Below are 26,882 nucleotides of genomic sequence, written 5' to 3' on the forward strand. Positions count from 1 at the left end.
ATATATATATCCCGTAAAAAGAATAAGCGTCTGCCACCGGCTCGAGGCGCGGCCGCTTTCCCGGCAGCAGTGCGGCTGCCGGCGGGACTCGCCGACCGTTCGCGCCCGCCGCCGCCGTCCCGCCTCGCGGGGACCGGGTTAACGAAAGCGCCGGGCGACCCGGCCCGCGGCGAACGCGTCCGGACCGTGCTTCGTCTCTCCGCTCCTTCCCCCGCTCTTCCTGGTTGGGTTTTTTGCACGTTTGTTTCTTAGGAACTAACAGTTCTAGGCTCATATCAGAAAATATAATTAAGAAAATCAAGGATGACTCAGAATCCCTTATTATTCACGATGTCCGCGTGTGGTACAATGAACGCATGGTGAACGACCGCTTCGCTCTCCTCCTTCGCAGCCTCGCTGGAACTTGTTCAGATCTATATATATATATGTATAGGAGTGTGTATATGTGTGTGTGTATATATATATATATATATATTTATATATATATATATTTCGGAACACAAATGGCAGCACGGTCCACGAAAAGATGGGGCAATCTCATCGAAGAACAAAAGCCGCGCGCCGGGACAGGGAGGTCGGGCGCCGCCGCCGCCCTCCTCCGCGGAGAGACCGCGCGGGTCGAGACGGCAGAGCCGAGCGCCCCGAGGGCGCGGAGGCCGTCGGCCCCAGCGGGCCCACCGCTCCTCGGGACCTGCGCGCTCGCCCGCCCGGCGCGGAGCCAAAAAAAAGGGGGTGGGACCGAGGTGCAGGAGGAGGGAGGGGGGAACGGGAAAGAAAAAGACTCAGTCGTGTTGCATCTCCAGCAGGAAGCCTCAGGTTGCGGTTCTTTCCAAATTGCCTTCTCTTCTCATTTTGGCGTGTTTTTTTTTTTTTTTCTCCTCTCTCCGCCTCCCCCGGATCGCCTGGCCGGATACTCTCTCAATTCTTATGGTTATTTTCTGAAACAGTGAATACTTCGTCTTCTTTCGTCGGGTGCTCGCTCGCTGCGGGTGCCGCCGCTACAGCGCAGGCCGGCGCTCGGGTCAAAACTCGAGGAGCAGGCGGGCGAGCGAGAGGAGCGGCAGCCACGCGCAGCCGGCTCGCCGCCACGCGCCGTTGTTCCCGTCGTGCACTGCGCCGGGGCCTGCGGGAGGGAGGAGAGAGCGCGCCGCGTTAGCCACAAAGCAGGGCAGGCTGCGGGGGGCCCCGGCAACGGGGCCCGTTCTGGCCCCCGGGGCGCGATCACAGCACGAGCCCCCCCCCCACCCGGCATCCCACCGCCACCCTCCAAGGGTGGACGACCCGGCGGTCGCGCAAGCCCCTTTCGCGCCACCTCGCCCCGCGCCCGTCCCGGCCGGGGCCACGCGAACCCGCTTCCTGCCGTCACGCGCCGGCGGCCCGGGAGCCGCGTCTCCGCGGGCAGGAGGGCGGCCTGGCAGGGGGCCCGGAGGCCTCGTGCGCGCGCGGTGCCTGGGCGAGACCGCTCACCCAGGAAAACCGAGAGGGCCGGCCGCCGCGAGCCGGACGGCCCTACTGGTCACCTAGGCGGGCGCCGGGGCCGCCTGAAGGCCGTGCCGTAGCCGCCCCGGCGCCGGGAGCGATGCAAAGGACCCTGCTCCCTCCTCGCGGCCTCTCCGGGCGGCTCCCTGGCCTCCCCGCTCGGCACGGAGAGGAGAGCCGGCCTCGCGCCCTCCCTGCTAGGGCCAAGCAACACCTTCCCCCCCCCGGGCAAGAAACACAGCCGGGTCAAAACCACACTGCTCGCGCCGAGCGATACCGCCTGCCCTAGGGAGGACCGCAGCATGGCGGCCCAGGTCGGGCGAGAGCCCCCGCGCGCCCAGGGTCAGCCAGGAGGTGGGACCGACGGACGCCTTCGAAACCCGGGCACGGCTCGCCTCGCTCCACAGCCCGGGCTGCGCGCGGAGGGCCGTCGAGCGCTTACGTTCCGCCTCGGCTCAGCCTTACAGCCCCGCCAACACCATAAAACCGCTTCCAGCCGAGCCCCCCGCTCTGCGCTCGGGGCGCCGGGGACGCTGCGGCCCCGGGCAGGCGCGCCGACACTAACCACTTCCGCTCCGCGCTCCCTTCAAAGCCCGCACCGAGTCTAGAGGTCAACCGGCGTCTCATCGCTGAACGCACCAAGGACGCAGCCAGACGGCCCCGTCGAGATGACACCGGTCCCCCCTCCCCGGGCCCGACCCATCGATCGCATCGCGCGGCCGCCTCGGCCGCCCCTAACGGCGCCGCGAGGGCCAGCTGCGACCCGCCACGCAGGCACTGAGGCTGCACAAAAACCATCGCGGAGGAGGAAGAGTCGCCCAGGAGACACGCTGACCCGGCGACGCGGGCAATCGGCCCGCGAAGCGCCGCCGGTGGGCTCCCCAGCGACACGGAGCGGAGAGCAGCGGGGACGGCCGAGCGCGCGGAGGCGGGGAGGACGCGGCGCGCGGAGGGCAGAGCCCGCGAAGAGACGGCGACGACGCGCTGCCGGAAAGGAGCCCGGGCTGCCGACGGCCGGACGCGAGGGCGGCTAAACCCAACGCGGCTAAGAACGAAGGCGGCGGCGGCGCGCACCCGCCGAGGGCCGCGGCAGAGCCGCGGGGAGACGAGGGAGGGTGGAAGCCGGTGGGGGGGGGGGCCCGCGGGGAAAACGGAGCCGGGGGAGCGCTCGCGTAGCGGGGGCCACATATTACTGACCTTTCCAGGGTGTCAGAGCGGTAGTTGTCTCTTCTAAAAATTAAAGAACAAGTCAAGGTTAAGGCAAGAGAGCAATGCAAAGCTCAGCCTCCAGCCGCTTCCGCTCCTCCTCCCCTCCGCACGCGGCCGGCCGCCGGCCGGGTGACGGGGGCGGACGCGCTAGCGCGGGCACCGGCGCCCGCCCGAACCGCGCCTCGCTCTTGGGGGGGCCACGTCCTCCCCGTCCTCGCCTTCGAGGACGGCGAAGGCGCGGGAGGAGCGAGGAGGCCCTCCGTCCGCCGGGGCCGCCCGCGGGGTGGCCGCCCCGGCCGCGCGACGGGGCCTGCCTGCCGCCCCGGACGCCGGGCAGACCCGCGGCCCTCAGCCCGCCGCAAAACACAGTAGAGAGGGAGCACGGAAAAACCGCGCTGCCCAACCGCACCGACGAGACGTTTCTCAGGCAGCAGGCAGCGCTCGACGCCTCCGTCCGCGCTCCCGTTGGGACAGCTAAAGACAAACTCACGGCCGGACCGGCGAGCTCGGTCCGCTTCCGTTCCCTGCCCGCAAACGGAGGGCGACCCAAACCGCCAGTGACTCGACCCGGGCCTCACCAGGGCTTTTTTCCCCGACGGCAAAGCCGCTGCTGCGCGCTGCCGCCCAGGACGGGAGAAGGGGCAGGGCCGGCGCAGCGGAAACCGCAGAGAACGACTCTTCCCGGAGGGCGCGTCCCGATTCGGGGCACGAACGCACCGCGAGACTGGGGAAACCTTTGGGCGAAGCGGGAACCCGAAGACCGAAACGCGTCGGGGGCGCGAAGCCGCGCGCCGCCGGAGGCGAGGTCGACCCGGTGCCGGGCGCTACGTGACAGAACCAAGGACAGGTAGAGCCGGAAGCCAGCCGGGCTGCCTGGAAACTAAAGGCCCCAGGTTTCGTTCCCGCACGACGTTACGATGTCACAACGATAAAGATAAGGGCATGTACGTAATACGCTTCGACTCGCGCCGCTCTGTATCGCCCGGCGTTTCCATTACGGGAGAACCGACGGCTCTCACAAAGCCGTCACCTGAGAGGAGCCCTCTTTCCTCGGGGCGCTTTCCTTCCCGCGTGCAGCCGCGGACGCCACAGCGACGTCCGACGCCACTCAACGTTACAATCCCTCGAGCCAAGAAAGAGCCTGCAGACGTCCGCGACAAGGACGCAGGCGCTCGCTCTCCCTCGGCCGTCACCGCGACGCGGCTCCTCGCCCGGCGTCCTTCCCGCGCCGCCCGCCACCCCCGAAGCCCTCCGTTTGCCCTGCAAACGGCCGCGACCCTTAATCTCCCGAGGATGCCGAGCCTGCTTTCGATAGCTACTTCGCCGCGCAGCGGCTCTCGAGCGACGGCGGGCATCTGCTACGCGGGCCCGTGGCCGCGAATAAACGGGCTAGCTGATCGCCGCGAGCTTCGCGGCCCTTAATCCCGCGATGCTTTTTTTTAACACAGCGGCCCTGCTGCCCCTAGACGATTCGGTAGCGACGTAAGCGGGTCCGGCGCCCCCGAAGCCGGGGGCGAAGCGGCCCCGTGGCGGCGGCCGGAGGCGAGGTCTGCCGTCACGCCAAGAGGCTTGACAAACGCGTCCAGCAACGAGAGCCCTTCCCGGCCGCGAGCGGCGTCAGGTGGAGGCACCGTCCTCACCACAACCCCGGCACGCGCTGAAAAGAGCTCCCGGATAAGGGGACCGAGCGCCTCCCCCTTCGCACCCTCGGCACCTTCCCACCTCCCTCGGGCAAACTCTTGAAAACCACGTGTATTTTGCAGGAGCGCAAAAGGCAGCCGGGCAGCTGACAGAGCCACGGGGGTCGTTTCTCTCTGGCGCGAGCGCGGCAGACGGCGGGTCGGGGAAGCGCTCGCAGGAAGGGACGAGCCTGCTCTGACAAAGGCACGGTTCGGGCCGCCGGCGCCCCCGCTCCGCCCCGCGCTGCCGTCGCAGAGCTCAGGACGCAGCCTCGGCTCGTGCCCGGCGGAGCCGCGGGCTCCGCTCCAACGCCCGCTCAGAGCCGGACGGGACGCGACGGCTCCGCCGCGGGCCCCGTCTCTCACGCGGGCTGGGCCTCCTCCCGTCCCTTCCCCTCCCCGGGCTCCAGCGCAAATTTAGGTCCTCTCTCCTAAAATCAGGTTTCTGAACCAGCCCGAGATCGGAAACGAACGCAGCCCAACCGAGCGCGTTTTCAGCTTCGGGCCCAGACGACTCCTACGGCAGCTTCCCGCCACGTCCGGGCCCCGTCCCGGGGCTCAGCGCCTCCGCGAGGCGGCCGTGCGCGAGCCTCGCGACGCAGCGGAAGCGGCCGCGTTTCGCTGCCGGGTCCGTAGCGCCCCGCGGGCTTCGTGCCGCAGGTGCCGCTACGCTACCTCGACTCGACAAGCCGAGAGCGCCGGCGGGGAGCCGCCTCCCTTCCTCGCGCGACAATAGGGGGACCGCGTCCGCCCCAAGCCCTGCTAGGTACTTTTCAGACCGAGACGAGAGAAACCTGCCGCCAGATCCACGTTCTTGGTTTGTGACAGGCCCAGAACCAAGGCGGCGGTGCCGCTCACCGCCCGCGAGCACGGCTTTCGGGGGCTGCCGGCTGCTCTGGGGAACGGGCTCCGCGCCCCACAGGTACTTTCGGGTAGCACGGACAGAAAGGGATCGCAAAGAGAGGAGCCAAGGCTGCTGGGATCCCACCGCCCCGCGAGGCGGAGACGACGTTCGACGGAGCAGGCTCGCACGTCCTCACAGCTAAGCGGGTACTTCCAGGGCGGGTGTAAACCGAGTTCGGCCGCCAGCGGCTCCCCACCGGCCCCGTCCCGCGCCGCCCGGCCCGTTCCCGACGCCGCGGCGCACGCGACGCCCCCCCCCCCCGGCTTTGGCTCGCCGCGCGCTCCGACCCACACGCCGCGGCAGAAACCATCAGTCAAAAAACCACATCTCCCGCGCTTCAAAACACGGCTTTCCGCCGCGGGGCTCTTGTACGCCCACGGCCTCACCGTCGGACGCGCCCCCCCGGCCCCCTCGCGGCGCTCGGCCCCGCTCACCGTAGAGGATCATGCTGGCGTTGGTGTTTCCGAGCTGGTTGGAGGCTACGCAGGTGTAGTTGCCGTAGTCTTGCTCCGAGACGTTGAAGAAAGTCAGCCTGGAGAAGAAGGCTTCGTTTTCCACTTTCACTCCTTTCTGTCCTTCAGCCAGCCTGGCAGGAAGGGAGAAGGGTAGAGGGTGCTGAGGACAGCTTCGGAGCGAAAGCACCGCGACGCCCGGGCGCCCGCTTGCCTCTCCCCCCTCGGCCGTTTCCCGTTTCGCAGCAGGCCTACGGACGCACCCCAAGCAAAGATGAGCAGACCAGCGCGAGAAGAGGGAAAAGGTATGGGGGGAGGTATGGGCGACGCGCGCTCTTCTCCAAGGTCTCGTCCCGGCGCCTTCGCTGCTAGCCTGCGCCGTCCCGGGCCGTCCGCAGGCGTCCTCGGGCAGGCGGAGCGGCTGCTGCGGCGCAGGAGCTCGGGGGCTTGCCCAGCGCCCGCCAGAGGCAGGGACTAGCCGCTCGAGGCTTGCTCCCGTCCGACAGGGGAGCCCGGCTGCCCTCCGCACGGCCGTCGGGGACAGCTGGGCCCAGCTCTGCCGGATGCCCCCCTAGACCCTCGCTTCCCTGACCCGCGCCACCTCCTGGCTCTGCAGGCGGACGAGGGCCCAGGGCTGGAGGTAAGAGAGCGGGGCGCGCGCGCAACAGGAGCAAAACGCTCCAGCGAATCCTGTCGGCGGCTCCGCGAGAGCTGCCGGCGCCGCGGTGGGCCCTCCCTGCTGGGCCAGCCCGGGCACGGCACACAGCATCACCAGGTCGCGGGCAAGCCCTTCGCCACCGGCGCAAGCTGCGACTCCTGTCCGCGGGCGAAGGCGAGCCCCAGCTCGCCAGCGCGGCGCGCTCCCTGCTAGGGCACGGCGGGGGGACCTGCGGGCGCGCGGCGCCGCTCGGCAGCCGACAGCTCAGCGCTCTGACGTTCCTGAACTCATTTCCCGCTCTACAATTTCGACTGCTCGCATCTCTTTGACTAGCTAATTCCTCCCAGGAGGTGCCAGATCTCCGTTATCGCCCCCTCGCCCGCGTCGGGCTCCGGCTGACGAGCCGGTCGGTCTGAGCGCGTTGCCGTTGGTGCTTCGAAGGCCCTCGTGATCTGACCTACTTCTTAGAAAAGCCTTTCATCTGCCAGGGAAACATCCGCCAATTTGTATATTAAGCCTGCTTCTTTCTTCCCAAAACATGCTAAGCAAGCAACCGCAACCCCCGCCGGAGCTTATGCGCAGCTAAGGCCGAAAGACGTCTCCTCGCTCCTAGGCACCGACGCGGTCCGTCTTGGGGCGCTGCGAAACCGGGGCCGTTCGCCGGCCCCCCGAGGACGGCAACGTGCTCGTGGCGGAGGGCATCTGCTTTCTGCATCCCAATCCGGCTGGCTCCGCGGAGCTGCGAGCGCCGAGGTTTATCCGTGACGAAACCAGCTATCGGAGCCCGCCGGCAGCCCCGCCGCCGCCCTCCAGCTCACGCTGGCACGCGCCCGTTTAACCAACGCCGTTTCGCGAAGGCTGAAGCGGCCGGCTCCGGCCGCGTAGGATCGGCGAGAGGACCTCCCGCCCCGGGCACTTACCGCTTGTCGTCTTTGTACCACTGGAACTGGGCGGAGGGGACGGCGGAGGCCTCGCACTGCAGGATGCCCTTCTGCCCCACCGGCACCCCGGTGCTCTTCGCGTCCGAGATGTACGGCGGGTCTGCGGGGAGACGGGAGCCTGCGGTGAGCGCCTGGCGGCCCTCGGGCCTTCTGCGCGAGGGGCTAACGGGGGCTTTCGCCTCGGTCCCCGAGCAGCAGCTACGCTGCTCTCTTCCCCTCTTTTCTCTCCCTCTCTTTTTTTTGGTTCTTAAGGAAAAAATTCCTATTTACTGCTCACGTCTTTCCTCTCCCCAGAGGTTATCAGCACAGCATCGTGCTGTGGGCTGAAAAGCCAGGTTGACGAGAGAGCGGAGGAGGAGGAGGTGTAAAGCAATGGAGCTCAAAAGAAGGAGAGGATGAAAAAAAAAAAAAAAAAAAAGGGCCCACCACCACCTTCTCAGCAAACTGCTGCTGCCAGGGCGGCTCCGGGGCCCGAAGCCGGGGTTCGCCCGCCTTCCTCTCCCCCCGCCGCCCAGGCTCCGTCCCCGCGGCTCGGTGGGTGCGACCCGGTCCTGGCCTGCGCCGCCTCCCGCCGTGGCGGGCCCGGGCTTACTCACAGTTGACGGTGACTTTGACTCGCTGGACGACAGGGGCTGCCACGTCGTTGGAGGCGCTGCACTCGTACTCGCCCGACTGCTCCCGCGTGATGCCCGTGATCTCCAGGTACTCGTCCTCGCTGACGAAGCCCACGGCTGCAGGGGCGAGAGGGAGCGCGCCCGGTGAGCTATCGCGCGCGCCCGCGGCCCTCCTCGAGCTCGCCTGCCCCCCTCCGCCCGCCACGGACTACGCGGAGGGGCTTTGCGAGGACCCTCGGCCACCCTCGAGGAGCCGCCGGGCTGTCGGGTGGGAACGTTCCCCTCTCGATCAGCACCTAGGCGCCGCCTGACTCTCTCCCGGGACGCCCGGGTCCCGAAGGGCCCGAGCTCTCCAAGACACTGGCCGCTCGCGACGTATAAACCTCTCTACGTTGGCTCAGCAGCAGGCCAGCAGCCATCGCGGGCCTCTGCCGCGGGCCTCTCGGCGGAGACGTCGCCCTCCCGCGAGATACTCGCTCCCGTTCAGCTCTCGCCCCGCTTCCGTTCCCGAGCGCCCTGCTCCGCACGGAAGACGCGGGCGCGGAAGAAACGCAGCCCAGCCACGTCCCGCTCGCGAGGCCCTTCTGCCAGCCGCTCCTCGCCGCTGCTCGCCCTTGAGAGACCCGAACGAGCCGTTTTTAAGTAGCCCCCAAACAGGCAGGTGGCCCGCTTTTCTCTTCCTCTCTTTCCCATCTCTCCATCGCCGTTATCAGATCTCCTGCAGCTGAGATGCTATAATTACTGTGCAAAGCATCTCCGAGACCAGTGTCACACTTAATATTGCTATAAATTTTAAACGGTAGTCCTTGGTACATATGTGTGGCAATTGGTGTCATATTTTAATTAGGCTTGCCCTACACCATCTGAAATTAATAATAGCTCGAATTACCAGTGTAATTTATAAATTAACATTGCTGCAGCATTAGGAAATAAATTAGCTCCGGACAGCTGTTTCTGGGATTGAGTGCCAACAGCAGGGAGACCGATCGCAGGTCCCGGGTCCCCGGGGGACCCGGTGCGCTCGGCCAGCCGACCTGCTTCACCGGTCGACCTTACACCTCGGGATCCTAACGGGCGCACGCGAAACACGCGTGGGACGTGCCCTTAAAGACGCGGAGACTGGCTGCGCCCTGCCGGCACACGCTCCTAAAGCATCTCTTCCTGCAGCACGTAAATAGTGAACGCGGTCGCGTGCCGCTGCCCACCGAGGCGGCTGCCTCGAGGGCAGGCGTTAAGGAGCGGTTTGCGCACCGGCCCGCGAGCCGGCACGTCTGCATTTCCTGCAACGCGCGGCCAAAGGCAGCGAGCTCTCCCCGCGAGCGCCCCGGCTCGCCGTTTACTTCCGCACGCCGACATGCCGCTGCTCTCCGCTTAAACCAGCACAAACAGGCTCGACCGTAACGCAACCGCCCCTTCGCTCCGCCGCACGGCAGCGGCCTCGGCGCACAGGCGCCCCGTGACTGGGGACGCCCTCTGCCCTTTCCCCCGGGCCCGGCCGGCCCTGCTGGAGAAGGCGGCCCTGCCGCGGGCTCCGCTCCGGCCCCGGCCCCAGCCCCTCCACTTTGGGAAGGGGCAAAGCGAGTTGCCTTATGCAACCGGCAGCTCGGCAGCACGGCGACGAATTGCTAACATCGGCACGACTCCGCAGCCCGCGGCTGCAATCCCCACCGGAACGGCTCACGGTGAAAACCGCTGAGCTCATCACTACTTAGCACGACTGAAGGGCGAGATATGAAGGCGTTACCCCAAAATCAATATCCGCTGGAGAATTGCAGTTTTATATTCCACGGGTCCTGCAGCAAAGTGTAGCGCCAAAAAAAAAAAAAAACCAGCAAGAAGGGGGGAAAAAAAATCCCTTTTACGGCTGACCTAGAATGGGCTTCTCAGGAGCACAGCGCTGCCTGCTGATAAAACAAGGGCACAGCCGGCGGCCTTCAGCCGCTCCGGGCGCAAACCTGCCTCCGCTTGAGGCAAAGGCACGGAGAAAACCCTCCTTCCCCGATAACCAAAGGCCCTTCCCGGAGCGCACGCGAGCCGTCGAGCGCGCCGTCCCCTCGGCGCCTCGCGCGCGCTGCAGGCATCGGCTCTCGCCGCAGCCGAACCCGAGTGCTGGTTCGTGCTCCGAACCGGCAGCCAAGCAGCCTGAGCAGGGCCAGCGCTCCGTCCGCAACAGCGAGGGCGCCCGCGGCACAACGGTGCCCGCTCCTCCTTCCGCGTCTCTCCGCCCGAGGTAAGCGCGCGCTCCTCAGCCGGCAGAGAGGTCAAGCGCGGAGACCGGAGGGCTGCGGGGCCTGACGAGCTTCCGACCGGCACCCGCGGGATTTCGGCCTTATCCGATGGACCCCGGCGTCCGGAGCCCGCCAAGAGAGGAGCCCGGAGGAGAGCGCTTCGCGAGCGCTTTCGGGTACTGCTGACGATCCGACAGCGGCCACGATGCTACTCGGACGCTGTTGGGTACTCTGGTGAAGTGATGAGGGCGAGGAAGGGTCCCCGTCCCGGAGGGCACGGCGTCGCGCGAGCAAAGTGGACGGCGCCGGATGAGGACGGGGGCGACAGCGGGCCTGGAGGATGCTTCCTCCCCCTGCCGCCCTCCTTCACCTCCTTCCTTTCGGCGTTTTTTTAGGCATGCATCTCTACAGACGGACCTATGGGAAGTCCTGCTGATCTTTGGACAAATCTCATTCATTAGTGACCACCGGGAATGGGAAAAAAAAAAAAACAGAGGGGACCCGGGGAGTGGGGCCACGGTGAAGTAAAGGCCCGGGCAGGGGCCGGGGTGAAACACTGGAGACATCAACGCTGCCCGGCTCCACCTCATCCCCAGAGCCCAGAAAGGGGAGACGCTGAAGCAGAGCTTGGATCCACCTCCTCGGCAAAAGGAGCGGCGAGGAGGAGCCTACGCGCGGACCACTGACCGCCTAGGACTCGCTCTGTCCTGACACGCAGACGACATGGGAGGAAAGGCATGCCCTGGGGCTGCCAACGCGAGCGCTGACCTGCAACGAAAAGCCCCTACCCGGGAGCGCAACAACGGTCGGCGTGGCGTCCGAGAGCTCCCCGTCCTCGCGGCCGAGAGCCGCGGCAGGGAGGCGCCCGAAACCGCGAGGGATAAATAACTGAGCGACGTCTCTCTCGTGGCGCGGCAGAGAGAAGCCGCCGTGGGGGCACGAGCGAGATTGCCATCTCCGAGGCAGCACTCGGCGCCTTGCCTCGCACGGCCCCCCCGGCCGACGGGAGCTCATCCGCCAGAGCGCACGGGGACGGGACGGCAGCGGGACCGGCGGCCGCAGCAGGCAGGCGACAGCCCGCTCCGGCACGGGGGAACGTGCCGGACCCAAGAGACAGCAGACCTGCGCTCGGGTCCTGCACGGAGAAGATCAGATACGGCATGGAGAGAACAGCGGGGGGACCTCCCGCCTCTACTTGCCTCCTTCCTTGCCTCGCTCTTTCCCTCACTTCCCCTCTTTTCCCCAGTGCAACCGGCCTCCCCTCCGCCATCTCCTACCGCTTGTTTCCATCCATGGAGCCTCTGACAAGATAATAACTCACAAGAAAGCACACACGTGTTCCCAAATTAATTACGTGCCATCGTCCCTCGGCTCGACGTCGCGGCCACGTTCGGGTCTCCGGCACACGTCGTTGAAAGTCTCCCTGGCTGAGCGCGGCCGCGATCCCATCACAAGAGCTTCACGGCGAGGCAGGTCCCGGCGCTACCTGCGCTCCGCCGCGGCGTCCCCGCGAGCTGGTCCCCAGCTGCGACCGCGGGCTGCCCGGCCGCCTCTCCGAACACCGCTTTCCTGCTCGGCGTGTCGGCCGCAGACGCGGCCAGCGCCGGCCCCGGCCTCTGCCGGCCCCCGCGGGAAGCAGCCTGAGGGGCGGCACGGGACAGAAAGGCCACGTTGGCCTGATTTCTGGCAGGAAAAGCGCGGGAAGAGATACGGCCACTCGCGTGAGAGGGCACGGGTGACACGGGGATGACACGGGGAGATCTCAAACTGGCAGATCCTGGTAGATCTCAAACCACAAAGCGGCTCAGGACTGGCTTGCCAGCCTCTGCCGTGACCAACGGAGACAGACAAGTCGTGCAGAGGGGTGAGGAGCTACCCGAGCTGCTCAACCTTCCCAAAACGGTCGTACGAAACACTCCACGGCCAAAGTGGAGTGTTTGCCCCTCAGTGCAAATCCACCGGGCATCCCATTTCCGCTCCTGAACCCGAGCTACTACCCCGCCACGCTCCCGGCGTGCCGTTGCGTCTGCCGGGCAAAAATCGGACTAGCCGGGGATCTGCTTGAGAATGAGAATATTTTATGGAGATAATTTTATTAAAATGTTTACAACAATACAGATATTGACATCTAGCTTCAATCAATAGCACAATTTATTGTCCTTCAAGGTGAACATTAAGCCAAGCTGCCCATTAGTCAATATTTACCTCTAAGGTCTATAAATCTTTATACTGGCTACAGCCAATGTTGACAGCGCCTGATTCCAGATAAGTACCGGTAGGAGCGTGAAACATTGCTCCTTTTGGAGGTGAAATAGTAACTAGTTAATTACAGTCCCTACAGCGATTCGGAGCTATCAATTTATGGCTACTTCTGGCAATAAAAATTAACATGGCACGCACTCCTGGCTCCGAGCGACGGGCTAAAACCAAGAGCCATACGTTTCAAATGTCACACCAGCGCACGAGTGATGGCCTTCTTATTACTGTTTATAGTAAACATATAAAATACACAAAGGTGAGCGGAGAGAACGGTGAGCGCAGCCTGCCCTGGGCTCCGCTACTCGCACGTCTATACTCAGTGTTACTCGCTCCTGACTATTCAGCCATCACACAGGGAGCGAAGCTCGGGACTCCAGCGCTTGGCTTGCACGGGGCCACGTCTCCCGCTTTTCTTAAGCTTCCCGACTCCGAAGAAAGAAATCTCTCATCTTAACATGAAAACACTGAACTAGCGCGTTCCCACGGCGTGGCGGGACGAGGAGCCCCGAGGAACATCTCACGCGCGCGGCTGCCAGCGACTCCGGCAGATTCACCGCGCGGCCGCTTCTCGCAAGGTATCGCACCGCGTCCGGCTGTAATTCGGCAACGCGCAAGGCGTCTCCAGGGCACCGCTACCGGCATCGCTGCCCAAAGCCCGCGCGGACGAGGGCGCCAAGATGAACGTTGCAGCCAGGCAGGCCGCCGCTGTTGGCGCTTCCCCCAAATTCCCACGTGCGGGGCCGGCCGCTCGGGGCCCGGGAACCGCGCTGCCGCCGGCCGGGCTCTCCCGCCACGCGCGCCACCGTGCTGCCGCTGCGTTCAGTTAGATTCGGCACGTTTCCCCCAGCCAACGCGGCTGCTTTCGGGGCTGGGCGGTGAGAGCCCCGGCGCGGAGGGCTCCCACGCCGCGCCCGAGGCAGCGCCCACGCAGCCATCGACCCCCGCGAGTTGAGGCCGACAGCAGCCAACTCCTTCTCCCCGGCTCGCATCAATACCCGCCCCTGCTCCGGGCGCCGGAACGGCTCCTCGCCTCGGGAGCCGCCACGCAGCGCGGCATCGGCACCCTCCCTTCGGCTCTCCTCTCGCCCCTTTTCAAGCAGAAGCGGGAGCCGCTGGTGCATTCTTTCCGTGACGTGGCGGAGGAGCCCCGAGCACGATTTCGGGCTGACGCAACAGGGACAGAGGCCTCCAAAGACCCTGTCTCAGGCTGCCCTGCCGGCACGCCGCACGTAACTAGTACAACGGAAATAACTATGAAGTCACGGCGTGCAACACGTCACGCTAGGCCCTGACACGTGCAACACGTCCTCCTCCTTCCCTTCGCCGACACCTAGCTGCTCCCTGCGCTGCTGCGGCGCCGGAGCGGCAGCCCCTATTCCGCGGGCGCCCGCAGCCCCGCCGTTCCCGGGACAAAGGCCGCTCACGCCCGCGCGGATGCTTGCGCGCCACAGACAGCTTCTGTGTCATTAGGAATAAAAACAAGAGCATTAAACCCTCTGTTCACGAGAAGAAGTTCCCTGGGAAATAAAAGGATTATGGAAATTAATGTTCAAAGGCACAAAACAAAACGACTTTGGGGCCAACCCCCCTCGAAGGAACCCCTCACTCGGGAGCTGAGCGCGTCGAACGGAGAACGGTCCCTTCTAGTGCAGCGCCCGCCTTCGAGCCCGTAGCAAGGAGGAAGGAAAGCCCTGCAAACGGCCGCCGCCGCGTCCGGCAAGCGTGACGAGCACGCCCCGGCAAGCCGCACGGCCCAGGCCGCCCCGTCGCCGCCGAGCGCGCTGCACGTACGCCGGCGGGGCGCGGGGTGCAGCCAAGGAAGACGAGGGAGCGCTCCGCGGGCGCAGCGCAGCCGTCCGGGTTGCGGCCGCCCAGGGCGCGCGCTCGTCCCCGCGGCCGCTCGGAGGAGGCGGCGGCGGCGTGCGACACGGGGCGGGGGGGACGCCAGGCTGCTTCGGCGCACCATCAAACCTCACCCGCCCGGGAGCTCTGCAAACGGGGGTCCGCGTCGCGGGGGCGGACCCACCTCTGCAGCGTCCTGCAGAACCCGCACCAAAACTTTGCTCCTGGGGACGACGCTCAGAGGGCTGCAAAGCGCCCCCAGCCCCCGGGACGTCACGTCCTGACGCGGGCGTTTGCCATGGAGCTGCTGCCGGCGCTTGGAGGCGCAGGCGCAAGCGGCGCTCCCAAAAGCAGAACGCGGCCGCCCCAGCCCCGGCCCCCCTCCAGAGTGGCCGGCGCGAGCGAAGAGCCAGCGGCCAGGCCCCGCTGCACCGCCGGCGCGACGTCCCTGGGGGCAGCCGAGCCCTTCTCGCCTCGTGCCCTCCTCTGCTGCCCGCAGCCCGGGGCCGGGCCTCCACGGGACGCCCAACGCAAAGTCCTCTCTCCTTCCCTTCCTTACTCTTTCTCCTCCCTCACTGTTGGTTTTTTTTTCCCTCTTTCCTTTTGCCGCTTGCAAGGTGAGAGAGGACAGCGTCGCCAGAATGAAGGATTCTCCTGCGTGCCCTCTCCCAGCAGCGGCCCTAATTCATTTTTCATGGCCCCTTGCAGGGACAAAAGCCGCTGCTTCTCTCTTGTAAGCGTGCGCCATGCAATAAGTCAAAGCTGATGTGCATTTTCCCCCTGGGTGCCAAAGCTGTGCTTTTGATTTAATTTGTCCTGTTGTTTGGCTCTCAGCCTCTGCCGGCGAGTTTCTGGGGCGAGCCGGCAACGTAGGGCCCCATACTCGCGGAGGGGCTTCCCGACAGATGGGGGGGCAGTGGGTAGCGTTTAAATAATTTGCTGCAACGGCAGCAAGACGCTGGAGAGCGACAGATGCTGCTGCGGAAAATCGCTCAGACAAACACGCGCGTCCTGTTTGCGGGAGCTCTGGGCCTCGAGCGCATCCGAACGCGTCTTGGCCTCCCCGGAGCCCGTCCCACTTCGCTCGGGCTTTTCTTTTTCGCCCGTCTCCAAGAGAAGCCACGGCGCGCGAAGCCTGGCCTTTACCCCCTTGCGAAGAGGAGCCTCTGGAGAACGCCAGGAACGCGGCGCTCTGCCTGCTGTTCGCGGGACCCTTCCAAAACGAAACAACAGCAACAGCCCTGCGGCACGCTACGGGCAACCGGCATCGCTCCGCGGGCAAGAGGACCCCCGTCCCCAGCCCAACTCGAGGCTGTCCCACTTCCCTCAAGATTTGCCTGAGAAACGGCTCCCGGCGGCCAACACGGTAGGATCCCCCTGGCTGCAAAGTTAAACCCCGAGGCTTTCACCATAGGACGAGCTTTTAAGACGCAATTTCAACCCGACGCGCTGAACGGCGGTGACCTCCGCTAAGCCGTACCTTCAGCAGCATTAAAAAACATCCCGAGGACGGGAAGCAAGCGGCATAACGGCGTTAGGGTGAAAAAATAAGCATCCAGCGCCGCCTAAATCCATCCACAGCGCTGGCAGCAAGTCGCAGGGACCTGGGAAACTCGCCGCTCCTCCTTCACGCAGCCCACCGCGACCGCGCCGAGGCGCCTGGCGCCCTGGGGGCTGCGCGCGGCCGAACCCCCCAGCGCGGCCACTTTGGGGTTCACGCCGGAGCAACGAGCGCGCTTGAGGACGCTCCCCCGAAACCTTCAGGAGAGCAGTCATTACGGCCCACGGAAAGCTCTCTGGGGAGGCGGGAGAGTGAGAGGATGAGAGGACCCACACGGCTCCCACCCAGGGCCCACGTCCCCCTGCAACAGCCTGGGCCAGCCCGTCCGCGGCGGGCTGGGGAACGGGCCGCCGCGAGCACGCCGCAGCAGCGCATCGCCGCGCCGCGCTCCCTCCCGCCTGCGGGATACAGCCAGCTCGGCGGATTAGGAATTCGTTACGGGACGCCTGTCGGACAGAAAAACGAGGCGGGGGGGAGCGTGCGCGCGGGGGGAGCTGACGGGCGAGGGCTGATCGGAGATAAATTTCCAATTTTTCATAAGGCGGGGAACAAACGCTACAATAAACTGAGGCAGGGAAGCCCTGGCAGAAGGAGCTCGGCTCTACCCTCCCGGCGCGACACCGCCGCGCTCCTCGGGACCCGGCGAGCCCAGCGCCGCCGAGCCCCCTCGGCGCCCTTTCCCCTCCGGGAGCCCGCTGAACGCCGGCAGGGTGAGGTTCCCTGTCGCCTCTCCATCATCTTTAGCCCGTCTTTATTTTTCCAGACACGCTATTTTCCAGCCCAGTGGCCTTGCTCTGTCCCTCGTGTTTTATGGCACTGATGTCTCCATTTCTGCAGGATCATTCGCAATATTGCCGCTTATTGATAGAAGCCGGGGAAATGTATGGGCAGGCGAAAGGCAAGACGGATGGGCTTGTCACGGCCGGGGGCAAGGCGATGCCGGGCTCGCGACGCAGCCCGTCCACCGCTCGGGAACTGCACTTCGGGGGGGCCCTGCCGGTCCCCGGGACGGGCACGAGCGGGCATCGCCCCCCGCGCGGGTACCCGCACCCCCGGCCCCGCTGCGGGCACCCACGGCGCGGCCGGGCGAGGAGGGAAGGGGGCAGAGAAACACCTTACTCGGAGAGGAAGAGCCATTTGAAATAAGAGCAGCGTACCAGCGGAAAGGGAGAAACCCAGGGGCTACAGCATTGCTGTGGCTTTAAATTATACTGTAGGAGGATAAAAATAAAAGAGAGGAAGACAGAGAGAGAGAGAGACCGGGAGGAGAAAGAATTGCCATTGTTTTACCAAGCAGATGGGAAAGTTCAGGGGATCAGAAAAAGACTATTATTATCTTGACTCGACCGAGAGAAGATGGGAAAGCAAGAGGCGTTTTTCACCCCGCAGTGAGGAATGCCGGGGCCGAAGTCATCTCGGCCCAGATTCGGAAGGCAACGGAGACGTCGCCTCCCCGGGACGGTGCACCGACCGCCACTACTTGGGCACGCGGCTCAGGTTTTGGCTTTCGGCCCCCTTCCCTGCCTTTTGCTCCGACTTCCAACTCTCGCTCTTCCCCGCCCTGGAGAGCAGGGTCGAGGCCAGGCCGGGGGCGACAGGGATCTGCCGATGCCCGGCTCCGCGTGCCTGCCCGGCGGCTCTGCCCGGCCACTGCAGCCCTGCGCCCCCGGAGCCGCCTGCTCCCCCGGCCTCCCCCAGAGCAGGGAAGGGGCCGGGGACACGCGGGGCCGGGCAGCTCCAGCGCCACCTCCCCTGCTCCAGCCGTGGGTACATCCCCGCCTCGGGGCCAGCTGCAGCGCCAGATGTGCACGCTGCCCAGTGCAAAGCCGCCTCCGCAGCCGGCGCGCGCGTCCTCGGGGCAGCACCAGCCGCGGCGGCGGCACGAGCTCCCCGGCGCTGGCACGCCTGCCCTTCCTCGCCCTCGCTCTCTCCGCGTCTTCCTCCCGGGATTCACAGAGCTCTCCTCCCTCCATCCCTGCCCGGGGGGCCGAGCGCGGCCCCGGCGGCCGCTGCCCCAGGGGCGCTCCCCCTCTCGAGGCTCACCTTAGCGGTGCGGGGAGCGCCGGGCCGCGGTCCGAAACGCGCCAGCGGACACCCGGGTCGGCCCGTATCCGTCAAAACGCACGTGTTCGTGCAATGCCCCTTCCCGCACGACCGCGCCGGGACCGGGCGCTCCAGACGCCCGCCGCCCTCCGAGCACGCGGACGGGGTGCCGCTGCCCACAGTCCGGCCGCCCGGTCCGCTCCAGTCTGCGCCGCATCTCCGGCAGTCGAGACTGACTCGCAAACCGGGACTGGAGCTGACGGAGCTCGGCCCAGTCTCAGCGACTCTCTCCGACCTCGTCCCTGCCTGCAGCTGGGCTCTTCGCTACCTCCCCGCTCTTCCCTGCTCGACTCTCGTTCACGCGCTTTTCTCTCGAGGAGAGCCGGCACGTTTTCTTCCCCTCCCTCCTCTCCACGGTTTCGGTCTCCTTCCCGTCGCCACTGTCCCCTCTCTGCTCCTCGCGCTCGTGGCCCGCGGCAGAGGGGGCTGGCAACCCGCCCTGCCTAATCTGGCGGCTACTGACTCCTCGTGCACTTAATATTCACGACAGATAGAACATTTCACGGCGAATTGGACGCACATTCAACTGGAAATGGAAATTTTATGACGGTTCTCACTCGGAGCTGCAGATTACACCAGCTGAGAAAACATGGAAGCAAATGAACAACCTGTGAACTGTAAAGTATATTAATAATGAAATCACAGCCCGGGAAATGAAGGCTTTATTCTGTTTATATTCTGCTCCATTAATAGGAAGCACTCTTGCTAGCTCCACCCCATTAGCCAGCAATCTGCGCAAAGAAAGAGCGCGAGGAAGGTAGGGGGAACGGACGCGGGGGGACAGGAGCGGGGTCCGTCCTTCCCACCAGGGCAACCACGACAAGCGCAAGACTTTGCATCAGAGTTTTTCCTCCTCTTGCTTCCTCCTGCAGACCGGTCTGGGCAGGCAACCGGGTGGGACGTCCCTGGACACAGTACTCTTCCCCATGCAAGTTCTGCAAGCTGGAGCGGAGCAGACGGCAAAAGGAAAGGGAGGGAGCGGAGAGCGGCGCCAGGAAGAAAAAGGGCACGAGCCCTGGAGAAATGAGCTCCGAAAACAACCGAATCCTCGCTCTCGGCAGAGCAGCACTTTCTCCCTGCGCTACCCGCAAGGCTCCCATCGCCACCTTCTCCAACCAGGCGGGTCCCGAGCATCTCCAAGGACGGGGACTCTGCAGCCTCTCTGGGCGCTGAAGATGGAAAACGCTCCCAACTAATCCCCACCGCCGAAACCAGAAGGCTGCACACGCTTCCCCGAGAAGGAAACTCGGGGCCCTCGGCATAGCTCCCCGCAATCACTCCTCGGGCACGTGCAAACAGCCTCAGCGCAGGCCAGCGCACCAGGCCACCGCACGAGGAAGGAAGTCCAAAACCGCAAAGCCAACCGCAGCGAGCTGGGGCGGCCCTCGCTCGGCTGCAGGTCACGCAGCAAACGGGTCCGACGCCATCGGCACGCGCGCGAGTCCGCAGCCCGCCTGAAAGCACCGCGCTGCAAGCTGTCCGCGGCCCCCCTCCGCTGCAGCCTGAGACCCTACGTTGCCCCCCGTTTTCTCAGCTGCATCACATGCACCTCAGCTCCTCCGGAGGGGTCATTACGTAGCTTTTCTCACCCGGTGCATGAAACCAGAGGCGGCTTGAAGGCGGCGATGGGCCAGGGATACTATCAGAGGAGCGGGGACCCGGCCACGCTGCTCCAGCGCGTTTCGACCGCTAGCCTGGGGGGCGGACTGAAACGCGGGTGCTGCTGACGACAGCAGCAAACGAGGCCGCGCACAACTCATCACGGCGCCCTAGGCAGGCAGAGCCCGATGGCTGGGGGGACGGAGGACACCCGCCGCCACGGGCAAGCTGCCGCCTGCGCTGCCCCGAGGCCAAGCCGGCGGCCGCGGGAGAGCAGCAGAAGAGCGACCCGGACCAGCGGGGCCGACGCGAAGACCGTTTCACCGCTCCCCGAGCGCCGGCGCCACGGCTTACGCAAAGCCCGACCCGGATGCTATGCCGAGCCGGAGGTGCGTCTTCTCGAGCTGGCGCGACCTGGCGTTGACAGAATGGGGACGCGCCGCTGCCACCGCGCGGATTTTCATCATAAGACCTCGGGGGAGGCTCCGGCCGCGTCTGGCCCAAACATAATGAGCTCGCGCAGCTACGAGGGACTGACAACAGGTTTTAATTTGCGCGGCGACCTCGCGAACCTCAGCGCCTGCCGTCCCTTGCTCTTCCGCCGCTCCCTAGCGCCTGCTGAACGCAAGGCACAGCCCCGGCAGGGGCGCGAGCCGCCGCTACGGCGCATCACGCTCGCTGGCAACACGCGGGAGCCACGCGGATGGCTAAAGGCGAGAAAGAAAATCCGGGCAGCCGACACAGACCGCGTGCTGCTTTTTCTCCTGTTTTCTTTCTCGCCTTACGAGAAAGACGCCGCCTCATTGGTAGCTGGTAGGGGTCTTTTTATTTTTGTACTAAAACGCGTACTTTAAAGGCGGCTGTGCCACATATGCAAACCAATCCGCTCAGCAGGTTCCCTTCCACCATGCAAGCAATCAAAAAATATTACGTATACATACATAGATACATAGACGTATATAATCTCCCATTGCTTTGACAGAGCAGGAGGAACGAGGGCACACCAGCGGAGGGGAAACGCTGCACGCGGCTAGCCAGAGACAACCGCTTAGCGCACGATGTGTGCGAGGCGCGAACGACGGTCGAGTTACTCCTTCGAGAAATCAAACCCTGAGGCCAGTGATGCAAAGCTGCTGGATCCTGACCCTCCAGTCCCGGTCCCAGGAAGGGCCAGCCTGGCTCCCCTTGGGCCAGAGCCTGCTGCCACAGGAGCCGGATGGGAAGCTGTCAACAACCGGGTGTTGTTGACCCACTAGCGGGTGGGAAGCAACGGCCTCTTACGCCTACTCCTCCTCAGGACCTTTTAGCTCTTCCTTCACCGCAGACCATGCAGAAGACCACTGCCTGTCTCAAAATGCCGCTTCTCCCAAGGGGATCGCAAGGCATTTCAGGGCGCTCAGGACCTGGCTCGGAAGCCTTGCGACCGAGCAAGGGCCAGCAGCCGCGGGACCTCAGGAGAGCGGGACCACCTTCCGCACTGCTTCAGCCCGTCCTCGCCCGAAGCGGTGGGAAAACAGCGACTTCTGCTTTTACCTCTCCCACCGAGAGGAACTGGAAAGACGGGCTCAAACACTTCCAGCGCTGCAGCATTTTTGACACGATGCAAACAAAAAGCACCAGCTGAAGGCTACTCCGAAGAAACCCGCGCGCACCTCCGTGCTTTCGGCTTCCCCGCCGCCGGCGAGGAGCCCCGGCCCTCTTCCCCGCGCGGTGGAAAAGGAGCCGGGTCACCAGTGACCTTTTCCGCAAGGCATCCGTCCGGCGCGCGCTGACGAAGCGCGCATCAAAAACAGTGGCAGATTTACAGGTTAACCATGATTTAGTGGAGTGCACTGCAGCCAAATTAATGCCGCCTATAATGTAGTTTACCTCATTAAACAATGCACACCAAGATCCTGTCTGTTGTAAAACAATTGGTCTCTGAAGCCTAGTGTTCATCTTCCAGGGTTGCTGGGAGATAATAAATGGGTAATATTCCGGCGATAATGGTAATGGAGTCACGGCTCAGAGCTAATATTATGGCAAAGCAGTAATTATTTCAACAGTAAACAAGGGGACGGTTGAGCTGCCGACAGGATGGGAGCCTGTTGAACTGCTTCAGTTAATTTAGCCGGATCCCAGGCCTGCGAGGGGCTCCTGGAAGGAAGACGAAGCCCTCGGCCGTCGAGCGCGCCAGCCGAGCAGCCGCGGTTTTACGGCCTGAAGCCTTTCGGCCGCCTAAACATCGAGACGAGAAGCGAGGCGGGTGCGTCGGCCTCCTCCAAAGCCATCCGAGCCCTCCGCGGGAGACCGCGCGGCAACACGAGACCCAGGAGGGACACAGAGAACGCCCTACGCAAACCGGCTGCTCTCCAAAAGAGGTATTTCCCCGTTAAAAGGGCCAGCGGAGAGCGCTCCGACCTGCGGCAGGAAGAGGGGGTCGGCGGAAGTTAATTCAATTACTTGGAGCGGGGTCCAAGGGAGCGATCTCGGGGCGCCGAGCCGCTGGCTGCGAGGGACAGGGCTGCCCAGAGGCAGGCGGAGAGACTGCTCCCCCCGGCTAGATTCCCGTTTGCTCCACGCCGGATGCAGAGGAAAACCCTCCCGGGCCAGGCGCCGAACCGGCGTCCTGCCTACAAGCATCCCACGCCGCGCACGCTGGGCCGAGCACTCCTGGCCGAGCTGCGGAGCACCCGCCTCGTTTCGCCACAGCAGCGGCCACGCTTCAGCTGCCAGGAAATTAATTCCTTAACGTCCATGACCAAACGCTTTGGGTGAAAGGTGCTGCGCGCCTTACCGTGCCGCTAACATCAGAGAGCGCGCCCTGCCCTCTTTCTAGACGAGTTTTTCGGCGGTAAAGCAGTAAGCGTTGCACAGACAGCTCCTGCCCCTAAAACTCAGCAGGCAGGCCAGGAAGGCTCCCGGAAAGACGAGGGGCAGGGAGCGACGAGCTGAAAGGGCAAATCCCTGGTGCGGCTGCGAGCGGGACCCTGAGCTCCCGCATCTCAAACAGCAACCGCACCGAAGCACCCCCCCTTCGGAGCGGAGCCGCGTCTCCAGCTGCACGAGGGGTTGCCGCGCGATCACGTTCGCTGCCCACACAGCACGGCTCTCCGCTTGTTTGCTTGCTTTTCAATTCCTCCCTTTTGGCCTCCGTCCTCCTGCCAGCAAAGCCCTTCACGCCGGCTTGGCCAGCGCTTCCCGCCGCGCTCGGCTCGGCCGGACCCGCTCCTGGAGAGCGTTACAACCGTTGCAATCGTCACGGCTCTGAAGGGCTGAACGCAAGACGCGCTTGCAAAGTTAGACGGGGCGAGAGCGTCAACGGTAGGACGGGGGCCTCCTGCCGGACTCGGCAACGCTCGGAGGCTCGGGCAACGTCGGTCACGGAGCACGATGCAGGCGCGGGCGTGTGGTGGGGAATAACATCTCCGCGCGGTCCTCGCCTCGGTTCCCCCGCCCCGCTACACACCTCGGGTAATCCCACTCCACCGCAGCAGGATGCCGGACTTCCTTCCTCGCCGAGCCCGCGATCGGCATCCTCGCTATTCTTCACCGCACCGAACACAGCAGACGCCCTCTGCCTCTCCCTGTCCTGCCAGGGACAGGCAGCTCTTCAAGCTGTATGATTTGCGCTCGCCCGTGCTCTTGTTTTAAGCCCCGCCAAGAGTCAGGGAGAATCAATATATCCAGATATACAGGACTTCTCCCAGAGTCCCTTCCCTGCTCTGCTGCTGATGTGCAGACAGACGATCTCATGAGACCTCTGCCACATTAGGCCACTATGTCTCATCTATCTTAAGTGCATATACGAGCTGTGATTACTGCCGTGTCTGAGCACCTCACGTCCTGAATATATTTATCCTCCCATCAGTCCCGAGAGACAAGGAACCGCTATTATACCTTTTACAGAGAGGAAGCGGAGGGCCATCGAGGTTAACTGAATTGATCGCACAGGATATCTGGGTCACGGCAGGATCGGGACCCACCAAGCTTCCACCACTCGTCTGTCTTGCCTCTCTCTTGCCTTTGCCTAGCTCACACGCCAACGTAGTACCTACCCCACAAACCGCAGCTCAAATTTAGTTGAGGCCTCCGGCTCCGTATGGATCTAGCTTTCATCGCTGAGCCTAATCCTAAGATTAACGAGGGATTCCCACTATAAAGACTTCCTCATCAGACCGCTTACAAGTAAATACATCATCCAGCCAAACTGTAATTAGTTTTCCTGCGCTGGCATCCACTGTCTTAGGCCTTATACCAGAATCCTTCCTTCCTCAGTAACAATCAAAAAGTACTTGGACAAACTCATGGCAGGAAAGTCCGTCACGGGCCATTAAGCACAAAGAGTTGGATACAACACCGGGCTTGAGAGCTCCTTGAGCGGCGGACTGACGGCAGCCGGAGGGACGTGCCAGTGGAGGTATCAGGGCGCACTCGCCCAGTTTTCACCCGCTTTCGGCATGCCCCTGGCCCTGTCGGAAACACCACAGCAAGCTAACCAGCCTTTCAGTCCGACCGCAAAGCTACTGTTAATACTGTTAGGGTTAGGCTGTGCCTCTTCCTCCTGGGACAGAGGCTGTCAAAGCCCTCAACCCTCCTAGGAGAGCCCTAGATGCCACTCACTTTGCTAACTTCAACTCATCAGCCCATTTTGTGAGTTTAACGGCAGGCGAGTTGAGTCTCGTTTCTACAGTACGGATAAACACCCACCCAGGTAGCTCAACATGTTGCTCGCTCTGCGAGAGAGAGAGCTTCGCTCACTTCAGCACTTTCCTGTGCCTGGCAGCTCAGAAAGCCGGGCTTTTCATTAGCCAAGAAATTCCAGCATTTGTCCACAGAGACAGGAAAAACAGACTGACAACATGGCAATCACCATGACAACATCAGAGTTACCGAAAAAAACAAATAAAGAGCCCAGTAGCTATGGAAACACCTGAGTGACCAAAACCAGACGATTAGCTAGAGAGTCTCTCCGTAGCTTATGGATCGCATCGACGCCACGAGTCCGGGGACTATAATAAACCTGAAGCGTACGAGCCAAAGAGAAGCTCGTCAGCTATGGGTGCAAACACATATACGCATGTGCGCGCACAATAGCGCACCCACACCTGAAAATTAGTACATCCACCAGGGTACAGAGCCACTTACACGGATGTCCGAGCATCCCTGTATACATATACTGGCACGCAGAACTTGTGTGATTCCTGGCTTTAGCAGTACGCCAGGGCGACTGACAAAACCCTACCGGGTCCCGGGAGAGGGCACCACACGAGGGTCAGCCTGCCCATGCCTTTGGGGAGGCGTGCCGTCAACGCCAGCCGCGGCCCGGTGCGGAGCGCTACGGGATGCTCCATGCCCTCCAAGGAGGCGGCACACCACCTAGGAGCTTCGGCGTAGGAGCGCAACCGCCTGGGTTTCCAGCTCCATACAAGCTGCGTTCTGTGCTCCGTCCCCAACCTTCACACGACTTTCGTAACCCACAGAAAGTGAGTTATGAGCAGATCTACTGCTGAAAACAGGCAACCGACAGCCCTTCTGACCACAGCGGCCAAGTCCCCCGCACAACGAACAGATCCTCTCGAAAGATGCCGCTGCCTCCCGTGCTGGGCGTCGTTTCTTGACCACAATTATATACGTCCTACTCTCTTTCTTTGCCCTCCTGCCTCCTCCCTTCCCCCTGCTGAGAAAGCCTCTCAGACCTAATGGTCTGGCACCTCGTGGGCCTCTGATGCCAACGCAGACAGCGCAGTCCAGGCGGACCGGGGGATGGAGTCAGCCCATCGGATGCCAAAGCTTGGCTTCCCGAAACGGTGTCGGTGAGCCACGTTTTGAAGTGGCGGCACCTGCCAGCTCTGGTGGAAGTCAAGCTGCCAGCCGCAGCTCCCAAGCCCAGTTTCACTGCTGTGACTTCCCAGCAGAGCCACCACGTGGTTAAACCTCCTCCCCTGAGACAGAGGAAACTGCGACTGCACCAACTCCCCTTCTTGTTCCACTTAAGCCCGTTCAGCGGGATTAACTGGAGATGCCGTGGGTTACAGCTAGGGCATTACTGGTAGAAACAATAAAAGGAACAGAGACGGATGAGGCAGAGGGACAGAAGATGTGCTACAGCAGGACACGTTGGCTGGAGTGGCCAGGGATTCACAAAACTCCTCTCCAGAGCCATTTGCTGCCAGCATCCTACTTTTGTTGGCGGCACGAGGATGAGGACGAGCAGAGGTACGGCAGGCCGCTCGGCAAGCCTCTGAGCGGCCAGGGAGGCACGCACGGGCCAGAGCTCCTGCCGTTCGCTGGCAGCAAACTCACGTGCTCAGGTCTGCAGCTCAAGTTAAACACTGCAAATACTCCCCGCTCCTGCTTGTGAGCAACTCTTTCAGCGCCAGAACAGAACAGCGCCTCGAAAACGGGCTCGGTGGCTCCAGTCACACGGCTACATCGGCAGAGATGAAAATGCAGAAGAGCTCATCAGACCAAGCTGCTGACTACTTATTCCACCGGGCCAGACCAATGCAAGAGGCTGGAAATCAGGCAAGCGGTCACGGGAACCGGGGGTGGCTAGAAAAGGAGCTGGAGAGAGATGAATCGCTGAGGAGCCAGGCCGCTCCAGGCACAAATCCACTGAAGGACCAGAACGCACGCTCCCCAGGGGAGCAAACGCTCGTCTTTGCTCCATTTCCCATCAAGAGCCACGCAGCGGACACAGAGGTGCCAAGACAGTAATACAGCCCACGAAGCGCCTTTGCGCGGAGCAGCACCTGCTGGTGTAGGCATGGGGACCAGCTCCTTCAGCTGCCATTTCTGCCCGTTGCCAGCACAAAAAGCTCTATCGGTGCCGCTCCCCAGTGACATCGGTGAGAGCCGCTTACCCATCCACTAAGAAAACCTTTAAATTATGCATCAGCTTTATCTTAACCACTTCTCTCCGGTGCCTCTCCTCCACCGCTCCAAGCGAGACAGAGGAAGGCAGTGAAAAGGAAGCTTGCTCCAGACTTCTCCGGGAACGAGTGGCGAGGCAGACCTAGAACTAGGTCTGGCCATGAGGTGGGGCCAACACTTAGCTGCGGTTCCCCAGTTGCTAGAGGGCGTCTTGGCTCTTCCTATCATAGTCCATCCCAGCGGGGCAGGGTTACCGTCTCGGCCCCTGCCACAGCACCTCTGTGCACCTAGCCCTGGCTCTTAATTCAGTCCCAAATGCTTCGACTCCTCACGTCTCATACGGACGCTGAACGCATAGCTGACAACTAGACGTCCCCTCTGGTGGCTGTGGCGGACCCAGAGAGAGAAACAGAGGAGTTGGGTACACACATAGGCGGGTGGCGAAGTTGTCTCGGGCCACCTCTGGGCTCAGCACCCTCCACCAGCAGGAGGCCAGATT

The 26,882-nt window shown here is 63.6% G+C and overlaps 1 protein-coding gene across 17 annotated transcripts in view; it reads right to left on the reverse strand.

Annotated features, from left to right (window-relative positions):
- Positions 1-304: 304 nt before the first annotated feature.
- Positions 305-26,882, reverse strand: part of LOC104144548 (protein CEPU-1) — a 352,423-nt gene continuing 325,845 nt past the window's right edge. For 12 of the 17 annotated variants that reach the window (XM_068916630.1, XM_068916621.1, XM_068916627.1 and 9 more), the window contains 5 exons: positions 7,919-8,053; positions 7,302-7,422; positions 5,706-5,857; positions 2,677-2,709; positions 305-1,123 (listed from right to left, as the gene is read on the reverse strand). In XM_068916630.1, the coding sequence (XP_068772731.1) occupies positions 1,023-1,123; positions 2,677-2,709; positions 5,706-5,857; positions 7,302-7,422; positions 7,919-8,053 (542 nt within the window). In that variant the 3' untranslated portion in view covers positions 305-1,022. The remainder of the gene's footprint in view (positions 1,124-2,676; positions 2,710-5,705; positions 5,858-7,301; positions 7,423-7,918; positions 8,054-26,882) is intronic. The other 5 variants (XM_068916624.1, XM_068916636.1, XM_068916635.1 and 2 more) reach the window with 1 other exon arrangement.

The sequence above is a fragment of the Struthio camelus genome, chromosome 22, assembly GCF_040807025.1.
Source record: "Struthio camelus isolate bStrCam1 chromosome 22, bStrCam1.hap1, whole genome shotgun sequence".
Lineage (NCBI taxonomy): Eukaryota > Metazoa > Chordata > Aves > Struthioniformes > Struthionidae > Struthio > Struthio camelus.